At 45.3% G+C, this 23,736-nt stretch overlaps 1 protein-coding gene across 1 annotated transcript in view; it reads right to left on the bottom strand.

Annotated features, from left to right (window-relative positions):
* Window positions 1–2,740: 2,740 nt before the first annotated feature.
* Window positions 2,741–23,736, bottom strand: part of LOC142587030 (uncharacterized) — a 38,087-nt gene continuing 17,091 nt past the window's right edge. The window contains exons 4-5 of the mRNA XM_075697913.1: window positions 11,808–11,897; window positions 2,741–2,965 (exon numbers count right to left, since the gene is read on the bottom strand). Coding sequence (XP_075554028.1) covers window positions 2,814–2,965; window positions 11,808–11,897 — 242 coding nt within the window. The 3' untranslated portion in view covers window positions 2,741–2,813. The remainder of the gene's footprint in view (window positions 2,966–11,807; window positions 11,898–23,736) is intronic.

The raw sequence follows: 23,736 nt of genomic DNA, 5'->3' as shown, positions 1-23,736 counted from the left end.
CCAGGAGCGCTGATGACGTGCCGATTATTATAAGCCGGTATTGCCCTTCAGGGCCTTGTCCATCCGCGTCGAACCATTATCAAACGTGATCAAATGTACTCCGGCGGTGGTTGCGTATGGGGCGGCCGCGGGAGCCTTATCTTGAAAGCGATCTGCTATGCGGACAGAGTTTTCCGAGTGCTGATAGCTTCGTGTGCGCTGTGTTCTCGCGGCTTACTTGGAGTTGAAACAAGATGCAGCACGTAGGTCAATCCGCTTACTCCTGCGGGCCCCATCTTGAAAGTGATCATCTTACATGATAGACGGGCATACGGATGAACGGATGTGCGGACGGGTTTCTTCGATGGGTTTCGCGGCAGCGGCGCGCGATGGGTTTCGGAATACACAAGCAGGCTTCGCAGTGGTGCCTATAGATGGCGCCGAGTCTTCTTAAGGAAGCGCAAAAAAGGAGTCCCGCTGGCGTACACCTCTCATCCGTAACCACTTTCGGAGGTGGCAATACATGGTGTCGTTATATTTATTAAGTCCTAGACGCGTAACCACTGATAGCGATCGTCTTATTGGCTCTGCGGGTTTTTTTAGTTAGTATTAAGGAACATTGTCTCGCGTTTCAATATACGGACAGCCCCCTGCTTATGTTGAAGCATTATAATTCTGAAAATGCTATTGGTAACCTGCGCTATGGCTCGCAACAACTTGTAAATTGGCTTTACAATAAACAAATCTGAGCAGACGAACGTCGTAAGTTTTCATAAAATTTTAGAGATCCCTACGGATACCCGCCGCGGTGGCTTAGCGGCCATGGTATCGCGCTGTTAAGCACGAGGTCACGGGATGAAATCCCGGCCGCGGCGGCCGCATATAGGCGGGGGCAAAATGTGAAATGTCCGTGTCCCACGTGCTGGGAGCACGTTAAAGCTACCCTTGTGGTCAAAATTAACACAAAATACCCCCCTATTGCGTGACTCGAAATGAAATTGTAGTTTAGGCACGGAGCAACCCGGCATTCAAGTTAATTCCTAAGGATGCTTCAATAATTCTATAGGTGCCCAGTTAAAGCAATCTGCCTACCTATGTGTTCAACCTGCAGATCCTGCGAAGTACACATAAACATTTCTTTCGGCTTATTTCCTGGAACCAATTTTGCGTTTCTGTTGTACTCCCGCGGGTCACTGTGGCCGATGTAGATACGAAGGCAGTTAGTATTCTCTTTGGAAATAATGCTTTGTCGGTTGCTATCACGCTTTCACTTCTGTTCTAATTCTTGGGCGGATCAAATTGTAGGTCTTTATGTGCCAAAACTCATTATGAGGCATCTCATACTGGGGGACTCCAGAAATTTGCTCCACCTGCGTTTCTTTGACGTGCACTGAAATCAAAGTACACGGGTGTTTTCGCCTTTTACCGCCATCGAAATGTGGCCGTCAAGGCCGGGTTTCGATCCCGCAGCCTCGTGCTTAGACTGCGGGAAAGTATACATTGGGCAAACTGGACGTTGTCTAAACGATAGGTTACGGGAGCACAAATACACGTGCCAGCTTCTGACAGCACCTAGCAACTTGGCCGCACATTGCAAACAGTGCAAATGCTCTCCGCTAATAGAAAGCACCACAGTCATCGGAACATCAAAAACAAAAACGGAGCGAGAAATATGGGAGGCGCTTGCGATAGCTAAAGAAAAAGAGACGTGCGTAAGCACTCCGTCCATCGCGCTTATCAAAGCTGAGGTCGAGTTCGCCAGGGCGAACGGGTGCATGTGAAGGATGTATGCCTGACCCAAACTATAATCACATGTCGTCACCTTGTCATATCTTTTTATATGTAGCCCCCCCGCACCATATCTCCTTGTATATAAGCGCGTTCTTTAACAGTATCAAACAGTTGGTAGTTTGCGCTTCGTCCGTCCACGTCCTGTCCTTCCTTAGTATCGTGTTTGTAAAACTGAGCGCAATATAACCATGATCGTGCTTAGCATCTTGTCCCAAAGCGTTCTGTCGCTTCTCCGAAGCATGTAAAAATATCTGATGAGTGCTTTTCAGAAGAGGGACGTCTACAGTGGAAATTCCACTACACGAGACCGATTGGAGCTCTTTCTGTTCATTTTAAGGAGAGAAGCTCTGTAAAGTACATTTGGACGAGATAGCTTTGCCTCTCTTATAAACCTGACAGAGAGCTCTGTCCACTGCAGCGTTAAGGCTTGTTCTTTTTTTTTTGTCATACCCACACTCGTAAGCGAAAACCTTTAACAGAATAATAAATTCCAGTTATTTTAAATTTTGTGCCTCACATTTGTGACACAAGCATTTTTATACCTTTATTGTATTGAAATCTGCGATTATGTAAATATTTGCTGACTGCGTTTTCATATCTCAATCGGCCGGGTGCGGCCCCTCGAGCCCTCGTTTGGCTACAGAGGGCCCGCTTTTGTATATTCGAATAATATAAAGCAAAAATCGTATATACTTCTCTTTGCTTTTGTCTTGTGCCGTAACAACGCTGAACTTGTGTAAGAGGATTTTGATTACGGACACTTGAACGTTCGGTGCCTTTTATTTGATGAAAAACTAAGTTACGGTGGCACCCCAGCTGCGATGGGATTATTCTTAGCGTAATTCAAAAACAGGTGTCTTTATGAATGTTTACATGAAAGAGCAAACAAACTAAGATTTGATTTCACGTATCTATTTGCTTATTTATCAGCTAAAGAAAGCAGAGAATGCAAATGACTGTAAATTTCGGATGCTTTATTATAACAGTAATAATAAGGCCAAGAACAGGCAAGCATAACAGAAAGTAGGCGCTACATGCAATTCTCATTTGCATGTAGCGTTGTATGGAGATGTCCAGTTTGTCTTAGCCCACTGCATTGATTTTTCAAATTGTTTCTTGCATTCTTCTTCAATACTTGTAGGGTCATTCGGGCGATTTTTCACACGCAGGTCTCTCCAGACCGTAGTGAAAGCGTCTGTGAAAGAAGAAAGTATCAGTGACTGTTAAATATAAACGCCAGGAGAAAGTAAACATTTAGTAAATTACCATGTTAAGGAATGAAGCCATCGGCATGCGACATTTTGACTGCCGTCGACCAGCAGCATTATTTCGGTCCTAAGCTAGCACTACATATAACACATCTGTAGGACCACGTGGCACTCGTAAATTTTAACTGCACACAATGTGAGCGTTACTACCACGAAAAAAGGCGTACTATAGCTTAATACACAAGAGAACCTCTATTCGGTAGTCACGGAAAGCAGACCAATGGCCCGAACAAGAGCAGGAATGGCGTAACGGAGACAGAGCAAAGTTATGTCCAAGTTTCCTCGTACTTATTCTGTCTGATTTGGTGTTATAAGTATTGTGACGCATGCTTTACTTGAGGTGTTACTCCATTTTAACGGTTTTCTAATTGATCAGGCGGATGTGATTGATGGTGCATATCCCTCTGAAAAGCAAGCTTGTTGTACTGGATATTTCAGTTAATGTACCACCCAGATTCTATTCAAGTTCGCCTTTGTCAACACATTGAACACGGCCGAAAGCAGTGGAATGGCCTGCCGCCTTTCAGTTTTCTGAAATGTTAATTATTTTAGAGCAATATTATATTTACATTTCTAGAAATTAGCTGGCGCACCATAAGCAATGGAATTTTGCCAATGAAAGGTCGCTAGTTTTTGAGCATAACATTTATTAGATCGGTCGCTGTCTTTCGTGCACAAACCATTGCATGTGCTAATTTCGGTAGTATCGGAAGTGTATGGGCCCTTTTTCATCAGGGACTTGATTGTATTTGTTCATCCTGGCAAGCGAAATTGAATATTGTGCTTGAACGTGTCAAGAACGTCAACTCTGTGTTGTAGGGAGGTTTACGCTTGGTAGAGATGGTAGCGAAGCTTCGTAGCGCAGTGGCAATGGAGCGTTTATGTCTATAGTCGATGGAACAAACTTGACGTAGATGTATTTATTGAAACGCACACAACTGAATCATTTCAGCGTAAACTGTCATGTGTTTGCCGAATGCATTGTTTGTTTATTGCGGAATTGGTGTTACGTGTTTGTGGAAAATTCATTTTCCCTCATCCCTGAAACAGCCCTCAAGGGCTAACAGTATTGGAAATAAATAAATGAATAAAATGTCCCATAGGATGCGCAGAGTCGAACCTCAAGTTTCTCCCCGTGTGGGTCGGCTTCTGACAGTCCGTCGCCGCTTCCCTCTGCTCTCGCGTATTGCGCATCTACTCCGAGCCTGGACTGCGCAAGCAAGACCTAGACGTGGTAAGGAAGGACATCTCCAATAACGGCTACCCAGCGCAGCTTTTGAGGACTCAAAAACTGCGGTCGTCAGTTGGTAAGCACGCAAAGATACAAGAAAAGCGTAGCAGAAACGGGTGGTTGTCTCCTAAGCACAAGGCATCTGTGAAGCACTGGCAAACGTTTTTGGCAAATACAGTGTAACAATCGCATACCTGCCAACAAAAAAACGAAGACAGATGTTCGTACACGTGGAAGACCCTTTGGAAGTTTCAAGGATTCCAGGGGTAATCTACACGATTACATGCAAGACTTGTGACACATGTTACATAAGTGAAACTGGGAATTTTAAAAGAAATCAGCAGCATCAGAACGATGTCAGGAAAGGCAATGCAAATTCATGCGCCTTGGTGGATCATCACTTGACTACTAACCACATCATCGACTGTGATGCTGCGAGCGTAACGGCGATAGAGAAGCGCCTATCTTTACGACTGCTGTTAGAATCTTTACATATTCAAAGGACTAGAAACGCCATTAACCGGGCACGGGGTAATCTCCGCGAGATGTACATGCGCACTCTACGCCTTCTAACGCATAAATAACCACCCCCTCCTGCGCTCGCCTTCATTGTGAACAATGGACCCGTAGTTGTCTCGAAACGTCATTTTATGTTTTATTCCTTTTTGAACCTTAGGCGAGTGCCACTTCATTTGACAATGTATCACCCTCGCCTGACGAGTATGGACTATGCTACACTTTGAGAGAAGCATGAGGCGCAAGTTATTGTGCTTTTTCGTCAGTTCGTCAATCTGAAGCTCCGACTATGCTCATTCCAAAGCCACCTGGTATTCAACAACCATTGCAAATATTCTCTCCTCACCCTAAAGTATCTTCGACTGCCGCTCATTGTACGTACGGTCATAGGTAGAAAGACAATCGCCCAAGCAGAAGGCTGTCTGCTACAAGCGCGGATTTTGGAAACCAAGTCAACGATTAAGCGACTGGAAAATTAAATTTTCTTTTCCCAACGACCGCTTGGAATTTGCCTTCCAAACGATTTGCACGATTTGTTACTACATGCAATTAGCGTCGCTTGCTAGAATCGCGAAACTAGGACAGAATCCCAGGACGCCAAGTTCTCCCTACTGCTGCTTCTCAACCCTGACCCTTCTGGTATGCTCGGTGTTCGCAACCTGTCTTCGCACAAACTCGACCCCTTGGAAGAAGTTCTGAGCCGTGGTTTGAACTTTACCGTGGGTTATCGCCCAAACTACGAAAAAGAACGTGTGCCGTGGAACAGGCGGCCCGCCTGGTCAACCCTCCGCTACAACAGGGGGCACGTTCACGCGCCATCGGGGTCCTCTCCAAGCTGTCAAAGACTAAGACTGACACGCTACTTGTTCCTGAGAAGACAGTGTTGCGAAGGCTTCAGCAGAATAAGGACACTGTTATTCTTTGCGCAGACAAAGAAAACGCTACGGTCATCCTTGACCGCTCGGACTACGTCGCCAAGATGACGTCGTTGCTTCAAGACGACACAATCTATACCAAGGGAAGCCCGGACCAAACGAAAAATATTGAATCCGAGCAAGAAAAGCTACTCAGGGATTATCTCAGTATCTACTCAAAAGCTACTTACTTACTCATTCGAACGCGGTGTAAATTTGGTAATAAGTTGCAACGTGTTTGAATTAGAATTTCAAGTAAGTTAATGAATCTCTGGCTTTCGCCTTCACCGTCTATGGTGTATGCTAAAGTGACGGCCGTTCTTTTTTTTTTTTTGAGATGGTATGAGGGCGGGCATGAGACCACTACTTATATCAACCGCAAATGAAAAAGGTGATATTCTCCCACCAAAGGTTGTGGGCTCGAGGGCCTTAATTGACGCTAATTAATCATTGGTGTCTTCATTATCTTCGCCCTACCTAACACAAGGGGTCAAGGATGCGACTACCGCCAGATGTCCGAGGTCAGAGTGCGTAAATAAATATATATTAATTAACTGTGTCTCAATCACCTGAGACTTAAGACCAAAGATTGTGGGTTCGACTTCCACATAAGCTCGAGGGCGCGACTCCCACCGAAGGTCGTGGGGTCGAGTGAATATAAATAACTCTATTTCAATTAACTTTGCCATGGCATGATAAGCGGAAGAAGATGCCAGCTGTGGAAGAAGATGACGACGAACGCGGGAGCAGTGGCACGAGCGCGTGTCTGCCTAAGGCGAGTTCACATAACTTTCTGCAAGGGACGTCTGCGGTCAGGAGGCGTTCGGTGCGTCGCGACACCACAGACCCGAGCACAGGATGTGTGGAGCCTCCCACGTTTAGCCGTGCTTGACTTAGCTGAGTCCGGCAAAAAAAAAAGGATTTCGGAGGATTTGGCTGACACTATTTCTAGAGCGTTCAACCTTCCGAACAAAGGCAACACACTATTTGGTATCGGCTTCACGTAGACGACACCCTCGGACTGACCCATACGAGGGAAATTGGGATACTTCTTTCATTGTCCAACTCTTCTGTTTTAATGGAAATAGCATTTTCCGCCTACTTCAGCCGTTTTAAGCCTTGACTTGCTTTGCCTTGCCTTGGCTTGCCTTGCCCGCCCGCCCGCCCGCACGCCCACCTGCCTGCCCGTTCGGCGCTGACAATCGGGGCACGAGAGAACGACCTTCTGAACATATCTGTTGACACTACGCCAGTAGTACTACTTTCGAATACCCTGGTATGTTTTGAGTACTTCTGAGTGTGAACACTGTGGATCAGATAGGACTAACGCGCATATTCTAGAACGCGGACTACCGGGTACAACTGGTAACCACTCGCGACCATCGGCGGTGTAATTGCGTGGGTGGAGTAGGTCGTGGTGAATGGTGAAATTGTGGGCTTGACGACGCAACGCGCAAGTCGATGGTTGTGCTGATGGATCAGAGTGCAAGTCTATTGGCCAGGCGATCCATTGGTACATGACCTGTTGAGAAGTGATGGTGCGGGGCTCAATGGAAGAAACGGCAAGCTGGGATGCGAAGCAGCGGACATTGGACAAGGGAGAGCGCGAGAGGGCGTCGGCGTCAGAGTGCTCTAGGCCGCTGCGGTAGAGTACGCAAGTATCGTAGTCCTGCAGTCGAAGGAAGAACGGAAAAAGTGTACAAGGAAAGGTAGGGAGGTTAACCAGGTAACTTATCCGGTTTGCTACCCTAAACATGGGAGCGGGATGGGGGATGAAAGATGGGGATGAGAGAGAGAGCATATAACACAGCACACACATCGTCAGTTACAGTCCGTCACTCTTGCGCGGTACGTGACATGGCTCACAGCCGATTGTCCAAGCGCGTCTTGTTCAAAAACCGAAGTAGTCCCTTCGTCGCCTTCGGCTGCGATGTCTTCTGTCGGTGATATGTGAAAATAGTTGCTACTTACAATGGCCTATTATCAAGGTGCGCTTGAACAGACGCCAGGGACTTTCTCTGAACATTATATTCAGGACAGTCGCACAGAATGCGTTCTAGCGTCTCCTCGCAAAGACAGGCTTTTCAGAGAGCGTTGTCGGCCATTGCAATGCGAAATGAGTCAGATTTGGTGAAGGGCACCCGTAGCCATAAGCGATAAAGCAGAGTGGCCTCTCTTCGGCGGAGTCCAGTTGGCATACAGAGATGCATCAAAGAGGGCAGGCCGTATTGACGATTGCTCCGGTTGATCTGGCTGCTTGGTGTGCATTATAAAGATAGCGTGATCTCCTGTGAAAGCACTCGAAGTCTGCTGGCTGCGCCTGCAGGCAAAGTGCGCAACGGCCAAGGCGGCCTGAGGGGTCCTTCTGTGGTGGCAGCCAACAAAGTGCGCGATGGTCAGCGACCACCTGAAATGTGCGACCTTACATATATGGCCGGAACTTAGTAAGAGCCCAGGGGATTGCCAAACATTCTTTTTCCGTGATGGTGTAGTTACTCTCGGCTTTTATAAGCGTATGACTTGCATAAGCCACAACGTATTCGGAAACTCGTGCTTGTGCGGCACAAGGACTGCGCCGAGGCCAATACCACTGGCATCTGTGTGTAGGAGCCTTCAGGTCACAGCAACGCGAAATTGAAAATACGTCAGCAAACGGCACAGGACTGGGAACGCCTCGTCGCACTCTGAAGGCCACGAAGTGAGGGGCCCGCTGCTTCTAAGAAGCTTTGTCAGGGGCGATATGATGGTGCCAAAGTTTCGAATGAAGTGTCTAAAGTAGGAACACAGAGTTACGAAATTGCGCTGGTCTTTGACGGACGTAGTTTTAGAGAATTCGGGAACAGCCCGAAGTCTGGCCGGATCGAGGAGAATTCCATTCTTGTAGACGGCGTAACGTAGTATGGTTAGCTGCCGCACTTGAAATCGGCACATTTTAAAATTTAGTTGACAGGCGGCTGTTCTCAAGCACGTCAAAACACGCCGGCAGCGTTGAAGGCGCGTGATGAAATCCTGAGCGAAAACGACAACGTCTTCGATGTAGCACAAGCATCTATGCCATTTCAAGTTGCGCGGAATGGTATCCGTCGTGCGCTCAAAGTTGCGGGTGCATTGCAAAGTTCAAACGGCATGACGTTGTCACGCTGGACGTACAAGCCGTCCGGCGTGACAAAAGCTGTCTTCGATCGATCGTTGTCTGCCATGGGTATATGCCAATACTCTGAGCGCAGATAAAGAGACAAAAAGAATTATGCTCCTTGTAGGCTGTCAATGGCGTTGTCAACTTGCGGTAGTGGGTAAGTTGTCTTGCAAGTAATCCAGTTGAGGTGCCGAAAGTCCACGCAGAACCTTCTTTTTTTCGCACGAAGGACGACAGGTGATGCCCAAGGACTGTTCGGGGGTCGAGTCACTTCACATCGAAGCATGTAAACCACTTGCTCGTTAAACACTAGACGTTCTGCGGGAGGCGCGAGGTACGGGCGTTGCTGCAGTGGCGGTTGCGAGCCAGTGTCGACGCGTTGCGTAACAGTGGATGTCCGGGCCAGGGAACGTTGCCCAACGTCGAAAGAAGGAAATTCTTCAAACAGGCACCGAGGCTGGGAACGTTGGGCAGGCGTAGGCTTATCAGCAATGGGAGGAACCAAATACATCACAGGCTGATCGAGCAGACGTAGAAATAGCAATGAGAAGTACTGTAAGTGGCGCAGTGCGTGTCAACGGGCTCGTCCATAAATTGCTGGGGTTCGATGGCTTCGACACTGCCAAGACATTTCCTTTCGCAGCAACACCACCTTGTATGGGGACGGGTTGCTAACAAAGCGCTTGACCCCTCAGTGATTTCTACGGTTGCAAAAGGTAGCAGGAGACCTTTTCGGGTGGAAAAGAGGTCAGATGGACAAAGTAGTTCAGCGGCGTCAGAGATGATGCTGCAACCGTTGACGAGTTCGGGTGTACTGTGGCACTGCCTTTGACGAATAGCTTGTTCGAAGCCGAAGAACCGTCGGTAGGCGTCAAGTATGAGAACGGCGAGAGTTTTGTTTTGGCGCGTGCGCAGTAAATCACTGCATTATGGCGGGAAAGAAAATCCCAGCCTGAGATGGGGTCATGCTAGCATGAGGAAATTATGGAGAATTTGATGGCGTCTAGAACACCCGCAATGACAACACGAGTCGCGCATGCCGGTATGGAGCGAGCACTCAGGGCGCTGGCTGTGCGGAGGGACAGTCCAGAAAGTGATGTCGTCAATTTTCTAAGCAAACGGCTAAGTTTCGCGGTCATAACGGATACGGCGGCTCCAGTGTCCAGATGCGCAGATGCGTTAACACCGTCCACAAACACGTTTGTCACATTCGATGAGCTTTGTTCAGGGCTTTCAGGTTTCTATAGCGTCGCAGCCCGTGCCCCGAGCACGGGAACGACTAGTTTTCCTCTTCTCGACCGAAGGGACGAGGTCGCATCGGCGATAGTGAGTGACAACGTGGAGAACGCGAACGCCGAGTTTTGGCCGCGGGCTTACACAGGGCGACAAGTTAAAAGGCGGGACATCACATAGGCGGGGGGAACCAACAAGACGGCTTGTCGGGTATGATGCAACGCCAGAAGGCTAGCTGCAAGGAACTGCATTCCTTCATGACGAACTAATATATAGGGCTTCTACCAATTGAACCATTTGGGGGAATACAATTCAAGACAGGATTCTCATTTATTCAGCAATCTTGCATAAAGTAGGACGAAACATTTCCTCTTTTTAAAAATTTCTGCTAGTTGTAGGTATAAGCGTAATCATGTTTTGTAGAATTTTTAAGAAATGTGCTTATTGAAATTTTCTATTGTGGAAATAAAACTTCTATGCGTTAAATTGACCTTTCCCGCACTTCGTATTGCGATTGCAATGAATAATAAATCCTATAACATCTACACAAAAACAACTAATTGTACAAAAGCGGTGCATTCCTCCATTGCAAGGAAATAGTTCGGCTTTGCTCTTGTCGTCAAATGCGGTGCGTTAAAAGGTTGTTCTTCGTACCGTAATAAACAACCTAATTATTATCGTCCCAGTTTGACGTTATTCTAGAGCTACATTTTTTTATTTCTAAGCTAAGAGTTCGATTTATGAGAAAGCTGGGCCATGTAATCATTTTAGAACATCTTAATCGTTTGCATACTGCGACCATGTGAGCAGGCATCAAAATTTTTTTGCCTCCGGTTTTCCTTTAGTACGTGAAAAGAAACATAACTCACATGTTGACAAGACTATTCAAATGTTGTATATGTTGCCATTAAAAGAATTTTTTATTGCGATCGCATTTATATGGACACTCCGAGCGCATCACTGCCGTCGGCGTCGCCGTAAGGTTCCGTGTAAAGTCCAAGGGCGGTAAAATCATCCCCTCCCGCCGTGTGCTGTATGTGCGAGGGAAATCGTGCGATCGTGAGCCTGCGATAGCAGCTCAATTTCACGCACAAAAGGGAGAAAAGCAGTAGAAAGCGCGACATCTTTCGTCACCCGCAAGGCTCCAAGGGGAGGGTAAGGAGGAGGGGGGGGGGGTGCTCTACTCCGCGCCGCTGAATCTTGAAAGCCCTATGCGACGGGGACGCAGTCCGCCGGGCGCCGTGTTTTCGCGGCTTAGTCCTTTTTGGTGCAAGACGCAGCACGAAGGTCAGTTCACTCACTGCTTCTGCCGTGCTTGCTCACTCCAGCTTTTTAACAGCGAGCTTCCGCGGTCATCGAGTGGGAAATGTTCATGTTTGCATGTACGCGCGTGACACCGTGCTTGTTGATTTATTTTGGTGGGCCTCTATTTACAAGGTTAACCGACCGATGAAACTACTACACTTACGTTGCATAGCTGTCCACTAATTTACCATCGCAATCAATGCTTATCCTTTGGGGCGAAACTGCGCCTTTTTTTGAATGCAGGTACAAGGCCTAATAAAGTTTTAACCGACATATGGTGATTGTAACGATCATTGGCACTCATAAACAAAGTGTGTCCTTTTGTTAACGATACTAAGATAAAGGATTTACATAGTCGAGCGAGAAGCGCCTAATTTCACACCGTACTATAGTGCCACATATGTCGTTTCTTCAAGAGGTGGTGCATTGCTTACCTACTGTTCTGAAGGCCAACACTTTAACGACGCCGCACGTGAAGTTCTGGCTGGCATATTCTAATATTTCCATGTATACTCCCATACTATCTGTTAGTGATATGAAAATGCATCTTAGTTTAAGCAAGTCAAGATTATCAGTAATCGTTACAGGTGCACAAATTCATAAAGAAAGGATGGGAGAAGAGTACATAATATAAAAACTATAGTACAAAGGAATCAAGTCAATTCGATTTGGTAACGAATAAGGCACCTCGTAAAGGTTACTTGCAGTTTGACCTTTAAATATAGTTGGCACCAGTGAAACAAATATTTAAAACGAACAGACATGAGCATTATTTCCGCCATAAAGTCATTCACTCTAACACAAGCAGCACTTGACTGAAAACATCTCCGTTCATGGTGTTCATGGCAGGGTTGTACTTATCCTGAATACGCTACTGAGTATGTACTACTTGACATACATTTGCAACCTCGTGGCATTTGACAAATATTTCTGCAAAGCACTATTTAGTACTGCAACCCTAATACTTTTGACGTAATTTTGTACACTCCTTTAATATACTTCATGAGATAGAGAAACGCGAATCCACTATATGGCGTGACATGCGGTGAACCGTTAAAATGTTCGACATCTACATCAACTAAACAAGTATATGGCTCATGAATACGGCAATTTCGGTTGTACCAATGTTGGAATACAAACAGCAGGCACGCAGCCATTTTGCTTGCCCAGTTTTAGTTGAGTGATCGCCTGCGTTTTTTTTTTCTGGTATCGCGAATGAATTATTCCAACTGGTTCGACTTACCACACCTATGTTAAGGTACTTACATACGTAGGATTGTTTTGGAGCTCCGGTGGGGATATTTTCAAATATATGAGGAGCCTGCTATTTGAAGCAAATTTTAACAAAGCTCACTTTGGAGTGATAAAAGAAACGTTTTGGGCAATTTCACCCTTAGCTTTCTAGAAAATAAAGGGCATGAGCGTTAAAGCACACTTTTGTCGGAGTTCACAATCGTGTGTATGTCGTGATGATTAAAAGCATCTTGAAAGTACAGAATATGTCTTTATTTGCTTCTCTGTTCAAATACTTAGATCCATATCTTATATATATATATATATATATATATATATATATATATATATATATATATATATATATATATATATATATATATTTCCTCAGATATAGTATAAGAGCCATGTTGATGATGCTGTACACGTGCTGTGTCTATGGTTGCCAACCATGTTGAATTTATTGATACCGTCCCTACTTTTGAGTAAAAGTCGCGAATGCTCTTGACTAAGTCGGGAATGCCAAATGCCCCGGCGTTGGCTATTTTTTTCTACTGCATACCAAAGAATAAACCAGAATGCCTTGTGAAAAATTCCTGACAACTAGCTCTGTTGCATGTTCTTTATTCTTGCATCAATTATTTGTGTTTTGTATTTTATGTTGTGGTCAACAAAAACGGGCTTTCGTTATTGTCGGGCTATCTTGCTGTAAGCGCTAGCCTTTCACAGTACGTCTGTATTTATTAGTATTTGTGTAAGCTAGGCAAATAATACACCTTTGTGGATGGAAATTGCGATGCGGTGGAAATGATGAAAAAAAAAACCTTGTAGACTGGCGGCTGTTTTAGTCTTGTAACCTGCCACCCCCCCTCCCGACTTCGTTTTTTCGAGACTTGTCGGCCCTAGGTGTGCACTTAAAATGTGGTTGGTCCAGAGTAGTGTGAATGAGCACAAAGATGGAGACCAAGACTTGGCACAGTGCGTCTAGCATTCGCCTCTGTCTGTACTTTTACCTTCAAATACTCATAGCAAATGTAGTTTGTTCGCGAGTTACCGGCTCCTAAATTGGCCTAATACTGTACTCTTGCGGTTAAAAACATGTGCCACATCCACCACCAAGCCTAGGAGTGGCGATACCTAGCACTTCTGAGTCGAGTTCGCGCGCACGGATGCACTGTAAGCGAATATAAACCCACCTAGGAGTTTTTAACAGGTGATGGGCCCTAAAACCTCCCCTCCTCGAATATATACTGCGATGTATGGGAGCAAAACAGCGCCATTCGCTCGTTTCACTCGACTGGCTAGCTGTGGGAGTATGAAGGCGACATGACGCGATTTTACTCCGCTTGAAAATCTTGTTCTCCTGTGATAACTGCGACACTGCGATAACTGCGATAACTGGGAGTTTTAAAAAACTCCCCTCCGCCGAAACAGGTTGGTCACGTGGCGCTTCCCATGAGGCTGTGCGCCTCACCAGCGACCGGGCGCGTTTGGCGGAGCCGGCAGTTCTCATGGCTGACGGTTTTACATGTGTGAAGTATTGTTCCGTGACAGCGTTTTGTCAATTTGTTTCCCGTATTTCCTTTCAGAAAGTGTTATGCGGGCCTGAAGCTCACTGTATCTCAGCTTCAAGTACGTCAGCTCTGATCACTTTGCTGACAACAATGAATGCAAGAGCAACGTTTTCAAGTGCGGAAAAGAGCTTAGGTATACCTCGAAGCTGTTCACTGGCTTGTGATGTCGGCTCAGGTTCACACTGTTTTCGTGCTGCGTGACCGTGGCTTGTGTTCTTCAGTACGTGAAATGCGACTTTTATGTCTTTTTGCGTACATGCTGACAACGTCCGGTGTAGTGTTTGAAGGGACCGCGGCCACTGTTCGAGTGACGACGTCCGTGCTAGTCGCACATGAATGGCGTACCCCAAGTTCGTGTAGGTGCTGTGTCGCCAGTGAGAAAGACAGGAGTATAAGCAAACGTTTTTATGTATCTGTGAACGGATATCCTCGCCCGAAGAAAAACGGTAGGACATAAGTATGCGTACTATAAATAAAGCTTCTTATCGAGCGATGAGAATCGAATTGTTTTCACGCGTATAGGTTTTGGCCACGTCGTTGCTTCCGATATTGCATTAACATTACGCTCTATCCGAGACACTGATTTAGACGCGTGCCTGCTGGCTCCGAGTTTGAGGATTCACTCGACAGATCAGCGATGTAGCTCCTTTTCACAACTGAGAGAGATTGCTTGGACGCAGAGCAAGTAGTGCGGTGTATAAAATGTATGACTGCGTATTTTTCGGTGTTGCGTCGGCTTCTGCGGGTCATGCTCACACGTAATATTTTCTTTCTACGCTACCACTATATCGCAAAAATTTAATTTTGCTATGAAGCACACGCACTTACATTTTTCTTGCTTACTGCAACTAACGCACTACTTTTTGGCCGACCCGCCGTGGTTGCTCAGTAGCTATGGTGTTGGGCTGCTGAGCACGAGGTCGCGGGATCGAATCCCGGCCACGGCGGCCGCATTTCGATGGGGGCGAAATGCGAAAACACCCGTGTGCTTAGATTTAGGTGCACGTTAAAGAACCCCAGGTGGTCAAAATTTCCAGAGTCCTCCACTACGGCGTGCCTCATAATCAGAAAGTGGTTTTGGCACGTAAAACCCCAAATATTATTATTATTATTACTTTTTGGCCGCAAACGCCGGCAGTGTGCGAAGTCGCTTCAGCACTCACAGAATGGAATGCTAATTTTGAAAAATTACGCCATTGACTTTCTTCTCTCACTATTCTGAATTAAGAGTTTTGTGTTGATTAAAGTATTCTATTAATTTCAGAGAGGCAGATCTCGTATGAACGAGCATGTGAGTCGTAATTCTGAAAACAGCACAGGTGCTCCCTAGGCTGTTTCGAGGCACACAGTGTCGTGGCTATATATACCGGCAGTGTTGCTTCTTGAGTATCGCGTGTACGTGGGATGTCTTTCAAATGTCTGCACTGGGCGTTTCTGAAATGTTTATGTATGTCATGATATATGTGCTTTTATTGACTTGTTTCGTCGACTTTGACGCGGTCTCGTGTGCATATTTCGAAATTTGACCAGCAGCCTCTGCATGTAAAGATGTTCGCGCAAACTCACGGGATGCCTCTTTTTATACTCCCGTTACAGCTCGAAGAAACTACGTCCATTAAAAAGCAAGAAATAAAGAAAAGACATAAGAAACTACCATAATTTCATGTATAATTTCCGCTCGCACGGAGTAAAAGTTCTACTCCGATCATACGGAGCATAATAAACTCCGAACAGGAGGTTCGCTAGAGGACAAGAGTTATACTCCCACCTGGGAGTTATTTCCGTTTACAGTCTACCCAAGAAAAATCAACGAGAGGCGGACCACCGCCGTCGATAAATTTGTATAGCCTCACACGCGTTAGGTTTAAGATGTCGTTTTGGCTCTCAGGAAGGAGCGTTGCCTTTCCGTCCACTGTCATTCCCCTCGTTTTCTATATTGTGTACGCATACTGAGAAATTAAAGTTCCGTTTCTACGAGCTGTTAATGGATTAATTGTGTGTTGGCTACACAACACTGTAATTTACACTACAAAAGCCAATGAAGGACAGAAAAGATGTGCCTACGAATACGATTAGTCAATTTTGAATGCAAAAAGGACTAAGCGAAGTGGATGCGCCACAACTCTTCGCTCAATCGCCTTGGTGGCACTGTAAGCGCAGCGTCCTTGCTTCGGCCGCAGGGATGCGAAAAAGAACAATATGCTCACGCCAGCGTGCCTGCTGAGCTGCTGCGTGCTTGACCTGGTCTGAGCAGTAAATATGAAGTTTGCGTTATACATTTCTCACGCTGCAGCGGCAACGGGCGCACGCTTCAACGTTGCCTAATTTTTGCCCAACTACTTTGCAGAAGCATCCGCTGCGCTATCACCGTCACCTGACCTACGGACCGGATAAGAAGCTACTGGCTCAGCGAAAGTTGCATGGCGCCGACAGCATCGACGACGGACGCTGGAAGCGTATAAAGGAACGGACCACCGGAGGCTCTGACATTTCTCACGCAGCAGCGGCAACGGGCGCACGCTTCAACGTTGCCTAATTTTTGCCCAACTACTTTGCAGGTTGGTTGCTTTTCGGCCTTTCTGTACTATAAATTATTTCTTGTGCTACCGTTGCTGCTGCTGCTGCTGCCGCTTTCTCTGCGATGTCTAAGGGAAGCTTGATAGAGTGCCTAAAGTGTCATGGCCAAGTGTCTGAGGGTGATTTGTTCATTACGTGTGCTTCCTGTGATTGCCCTTACCACATTGGAGATTGCTCTGGCCTTAGCGCCTCTAAATTCCGCAAACAAAAGGACTCTTTGAAGGCTACTTGGAACTGCGCAACCTGTGTAGTGGCTGGTAGTAGAAGCGCATGTGTCCCTGGTGAATCAAACGCCTCCAACATTGAGCGCAAACTAACTGAGCTTAACGAGAAGTTTTCCATGCTCCTTCCGCTTGTCGCAAAAGTAGACGCCCTTCCTGAACTGGTCACGAAAGTGACCCGCATTGAATCGTCACTCGTTCTTATCTCTGAAAAGTACGACCAAATAATGGACAAACTTAACAAACAAGAGAAGGATGTTACTTCTCTGAAGGAGCGGGTAGAACGAATTGAATCCGGTACCTCGCCAGTAGTTGAGCAAATGAAGCATCAACTGAATGACCTGGAGCAGTACAGCCGACGCCTGAACATTCAAATTCACGGTATTGTAAAAACTGAGAATGAAAACTTGCTCGAAAAGATTAACGACCTGGCCCGAACACTGGAACTGCCCGAGATAACGAGTTCCGACGTTGACGCCCTTCACCGACTGCCAGCACGGCCCGGTAAAGAATCTGTTGTAATTGCTCGGTTTCGTTCAACCACCCTGAAGGAAGCGTGTTTACAGAGCCGCTCTGTCCTTAAGTTAAAGAAGCCTAACATGCGTATCTTTGAAAACATGACTGCTTTCAACAAACATCTCCTGTCGCTTGCGCGAAAGAAGGCGGAAGAAAAATGCTACCGTTTTGTGTGGCAAAAGAATGGGCATGTGCTTGTCCGTAAGGACGAGGGCGATGGCGTCATTCGTATCCGTAACGAACATGACCTAGAAAAAATGGTATAGGTGGTTAAGCCTTTTTTTTTAAAATGCGATAGTGATTTCCAATGCCCGTCGCAAAGGATTCCTGCCGTTATCATGATATCGCATCTTTCCGCAACGTTGTATCTGTGCAACAGAAGCAATCTAGTTTTTTTTCTTATTACCATTTAAATACGCAGAGCTTAAGGAATAAAGAAGAACTGCACTCTTTTTTGTCTTCTGTACACTACAATTTCGATGTACTGGCGTTTAATGAAACGTGGTTTACTTGTGACTGGGATGTCGTACAGCTCGATGGCTACAATTGCGAGGCACTATGTAGAAAAAACAGGAGGGGTGGTGGCGTGGCCCTTTACATCAAAAATGAATTTTCATATAATGTTATACCCGAATACTCTGTTATTAATCCAGATTTTGAGTCCCTTTTCATCACAGCTAACGTATTCACACTTGGAGTTACCTACCGCCCGCCCTCTGGATCCTTAGAAGAGTTTTACCGCTTTCTTGAACCAATGTTGGAGTATTTTTCATCTTTCACATCGGCAGTAATTATTTTAGGGGATTTCAATATAAACATTTTAAAGCAAATGGATTTAGTTACAGAATTTGTCGATATTATATCGTTAAATGGTTTTTCGACTGTTATTGATGTTCCCACACGCATAACGGCCACTTCTGAGACTCTGATTGACTTATGCCTCACAAATCTCGATAAAAGCGATATTAATGCTGGTGTACTTACTACTGCTATCAGTGACCATATGTCTCTTTACTGTTTTGCTCCGAAACGCTCGGTGCATAGGGTGACACCCACAGCTACAAGCATTACTGTTAGGCCTATAACGTCAAGTTGTATTGATAATTTTCGACAACTTGTATCGTTGATAGACTGGGGTACATTAATGCAAGAGGCTAATCCTAATGACCTCTATGATGGATTTCTTGATAAAATTATTGGAGCATATGATCGTGCGTTTCCGATCAAGATAATTAAGAAATGTAAGAAAGCAAGAAAACCTTGTATAACCCGAGAGCTATTGCGCCGAATAAAGGAAAAGAATAAACTCTTCCATAAATTTATAAAACACAGAGACTTGGCAATGCTTGTAGAATTTAAAAAGATCAGAAATAAGCCGAGCTCAGATATTAAGAAGTCCCGAATTTCTTATTATGCTAGTAAATTTGCCGAAATATATTATGACCCTCAGAAAACCTGGCGCACTATCAAAGACTTACTACGGAAAACGCGAATTGACGTCCCTCATGAAATGAAAATAGATGGGCAGAGATTAACTGGTAAGGCTCTCGCTAATGAGTTTAACCACCACTTTTTGACTTTTGGAGCATCGGAAGGGACCACCTGTGAGGATTTTGAAACATATATGGAACACAATTTGCCACAAACTTTATTTCTTTACCCGGTTACCGAAGTTGAAATTGCTGCTATAATTAACAGTCTTAAAAGTAATGTTTCGTGTGGCTTCGATGGCATCAAAGCAGCCCCAATTAAAGCGGTCTCAGATTTGCTATCCGACGTAGTTTGCCACTTAATGAATACTATTTTGTTGACAGGAATATTTCCGGATAAAATGAAAGTTGCTAGGGTTTCAGTTCTGCATAAAGGTGGTCCTCTTGACTGTATTTCTAACTACAGACCAATATCAGTACTTCCGCTATTTTCCAATATAGCAGAGAAGGTTATAAATTCTAGAATTTCTCAGCATTTATGTAAGCACAACCTAATATCCGAATATCAGTACGGGTTTCAACAAGGTAAATCGACTGAGTCAGCATTATTAAACATTAGAGAAAAAATTGTAACTAATATAGAAAATAAACTGTATACAATAGGCATTTTCCTAGATTTTAACAAAGCCTTCGATTCTATTAAACATCCCATACTGTTTGCAAAGTTACCTTATTATGGAATAAGAGGACTTCCACTTAAGTTACTGCGTAGTTACCTGACTAACCGTACTCAGTTCGTTGTAATTAAGAATGTACAGTCGGATACGGAATTCATAAGTTATGGAGTTCCGCAAGGATCTATATTAGAACCAACAATATTCTTGCTGTACATAAACGATATTGTCAACATCCCCCTGACCACAGACATTGTCCTTTACGCAGAAGATACAAATGTTTTTTTTACATCTAACAACCTTTCGTCTCTCACTCGTACTGTTAACTTATGGCTTCAAAATTTGTCCTGCTGGTTAGATGCAAATAAACTCTTATTGAATGTTCGGAAAACCAAATACATTGTCTTCTCATCCGTTAATAAACTAGTTCACCTGGATAGTTCGATAACGTTTAAATCATGTCCATTAGAGCAGACTTCAGAATACAAGTTTTTAGGGGTAATATTTCATGAAAACATTCGATGGACAAGTCACGTGAATTTTATAAAGGGTATCATTGCTAAATCAATTGGAATGCTAAATAGATTTCGGACGTTGTTGCCAATAAGATTAAAACGGCAACTTTATTTTAGTACTGTACATTCCCGTATACAATATTGTCTACTAGTTTGGGGTGTTACATCAAAGTATAATTTGGAACGACTATACATAATGCAGAAGAAAAGTATAAGGTTCATTCAAAACCTATCTAGTCGTGATAATACATCCCCATACTTTGCCGAGAACCGAATACTTCACATAGAAATGTTATATAAACAGCGTTTGTTAGAATTGATATTTCTCGAATTAAAAGCAAATCGTGAGCTGTGTTTTCATACATATACAAATACAGAGACACCATATTATTTCAGAAATAAAAACTTTGTAAAGATTAAAACACGAACTAGATACGGTGTGCAATTATTAAAATGGCAAATTCCGAACCTACTGAATTGTTATCCATCGTTCTTAGATACAATGGAGAGTGCTCCCTCCTTGCTTGCCTTCAGGAAACTAACTAAAATGTATTTCCTCCAACAGTTGTAATTTTGCTGTACATTTGTTTTGTTCTCTTCAAATCCAATTGTAGTTCATTGGCCTTAATAGTTATATGTCTTGTTGATGGTGAATGTGTTGACGACAAATTGTCATTCTTCCTTATCTTGCTTTATCGTGTTTGATACTCTGTACATGCATTTTTATTTATATGTGTTTGATATTTTGCAGTGTGCTTTGAAGCATGTTGCGCTCATGTTGTGTGCTGCGCGTGCTGTCTGGTGTCAAAGGCCTAGTCAGGTGGCTTTTAGTGCCGCCTTTTGCCTTGGCACCAAGACAAACCGCTCTTGAGCGTTGTTTTGTCAATAAACAAATAAACAAACAAACAATACTTCACTGCGTGCTGGCTAATGCCGACGGTTTCTCGTCGGTGTCCTATTGCGCAGCGTCCAGGTGCGATGCCTGCAACGCCCCAGGCGGCGCTCACGACGCGAACGTTCCGAGACGCCTGGCCATGAGGGCATATGTCCCTTCTGCCTAGCAGGCGTTGTCTTGCGTGGAACGTTGCGCCAACAAGTCGCCTTCATGTGAGGTAAGAAATTGGGTTACAGTAATGTTTGAGACATATTTGCCGAGCGCAGAGGCTGTTATCATTGCCAGTGCTTTGCCATTGGGGTAGAACTTCCAGTACTATGTTGAAAGCTGTGAGTGTTATGCGATGTGACTAACGCTCCAGGCGGCTGAAAGGGGGGCTTGCACGAGGGACCTGTGGTGGCCTGATAGTCAGCATAGACGAGAAGACGGCGAGGACACGCTCCAAGAAAACGTTTATTGTGCCGCCAGCGTCAACGGCTCCTCCCGCAGCGGCCATGACGGTCAGACGCTTCTCGGCAGCGATCAAACTGAAGAGCTTGCACTTTTTAAAAGCGCTGCTCTGGGCACGCAAAATGTCCCCGTCCGTTTCACTGTATCATCTGTGCTACCTACGGTCACGTCGCTGCAACATCTGTCGATCAGCTACGCTGCCTCCGCTGCTAAGAGGGATTGTAGTGCTAAGAGGGATTGTTTCGAGCCGGAAACAGGATGCTTTTACTACGGCGGCCGACATGCCGTGGCCGAGTTAGCATGCCTTCGGGGGCTGCAGGAACAGAAAACCGTGACCACACTTGCAGCATCTGCTCAGCCACTCACACGCCGCCAAGGCGGTGCAACCCTACCCTATCTGAGTAGTTCGTTGTGGCACTGGGCAAGTTGCAGGATTCAGCCATTGGGAAGGGTACCTCAATAGAGTTTTTCACAATATTAGCTAGGGAAATCTGGTGCTGGGGCCCTATAACGTAAAACTATTGCAATATGTTTTTATTCCAATCTCCTAACGTCAAATTTGGGTAACCGCCGACGTAAGCATCGGGCGGTGACCCGCAGGGTTGTCTGAACATACCAATCAAATGCTCTCTTTGTTCATAGGACGTCACTTTTGTTTGCTTGAAAAACTAATAACAATTCTTACACTGGGCGGCTTGTCTTATCTAGGTGGCTCAGTATAGGCGAGGAGCAAGCTCAAGTGGAGATAGACTCGATGGGGCCGAGCCAGTGCGCTGAATATCGATAACCGGATGAAGAAGGTGTGCCGGCGTATGCGATTGGTCCGCTTTCCCTCACATAGCTTGCGGTGGCTGGTTGAAAATCGCGGCGGCAGGCAACGGAAGCTTGAAAATGACGGTAAAACGGATCCTCAGCAAAAAAAGAGTAGGAAGAACGAGGTCGTAAACGTGCCGAAAGTGCTCGAAAATTTTACATGGCCACGCAAGAATTTTCATAGTGCGCAAATAAACCCACGCTTTCTGGCAGGTGCGAGTAGCCACTGCCTGAGCGATCGGTCGCTGCCATCTTTTCTTCCTTTCGGAACGGGACAGCTTGAGGCTATTCAGAAGAAAATTCAGGTTTGTTCGCGTACCCGTCACTGTGACGAGGTGATTTTTCGTGGATTTGGGACATAGCGTGACTGGCAGGTGAAGTGGGTAAAGCCCGAAAACTTTTAAAAATTAAATTATGGGGTTTTATGTGCCAAAAACACTTTCTTATTATGAGGCACGCCGTAGTGGAGGACTCCGGAAATTTCGACCACCTGGGGTTCTTTAACGTGCACCTAAATCTAAGTACACGGGTGTTTTCGCATTTTGCCCCCATCGAAATGCGGCCGCCGTGGCCGGGATTCGATTCCGCGACCTCGTGCTCAGCAGCCTAACACCATAGCCACTGAGCAACCACGGCGGGTCCCGAAAGCTTTTGACCAATAACCGAGGGCTAATCGCGAAAAGCGTCGAATCAGAAATAACTATTTTTCTTTTGTTCGGTCAAATCATGCATAATCAGTGTGTACACGCTATATCAAATGGGGAGCTATCGCGGTTTTCGTGATGTCGCGTGACAGACAGGGGAAGTGGGAGTGCTCCAAAATTTTTTTTAACCAATTGCAGAAGGCGGATTGCAGAATTGGAATAGAAAAGTTGGGAGTAGTTTTACGTTAGAGCGCCCCCGCTGTGCTGTTGTATGCATGGGAATGGCAGCATATTGTGGCGTCGGATTGACATTGTCCTAGGAAAGCCAGGCCATTTTTAATACGCGCCGGGCTAGTACCGTTTCGTCTGTCACATTATTCATTTCGTACTGAAACAGCACGTAAAGAGCGGTTTTGGCGTAATTATAACAAAATTACAATGCTTTGTTTAATTTTGATGACTTGCGATTGGATGTCGCATTGTATGAAAAGCAAAAAGTATCAGCAGGCGGCTAAAGTTGTAGGAGAGGCGACAAGATCTGCGCTCGATTTGGTATAGCTTGTCTCTTCTTGCTTTTCTTCGTTTTATTCTGTATTGTAGGCGAGTAATCATCATTGAAAGACATAATATGGGTGAATGCAAACATTTGACGAAGGTTTTATTGTAAGAACGCATTATCTGCGCAGCCATATCCACGTCTTAGACGAAGCCTCGTAGAACACCTGCCAACACAAGCCTTGCACACCCATATACCGCCATTCCCGTGACGGCAAAGCGCTAGTTAGAAAACTCGCTTATACTGTGGCACCAGATTTCTCTGG

This window comes from Dermacentor variabilis, chromosome 7, assembly GCF_050947875.1.
Source record: "Dermacentor variabilis isolate Ectoservices chromosome 7, ASM5094787v1, whole genome shotgun sequence".
Lineage (NCBI taxonomy): Eukaryota > Metazoa > Arthropoda > Arachnida > Ixodida > Ixodidae > Dermacentor > Dermacentor variabilis.
This window is presented reverse-complemented; position numbering and strand designations above follow the sequence as displayed.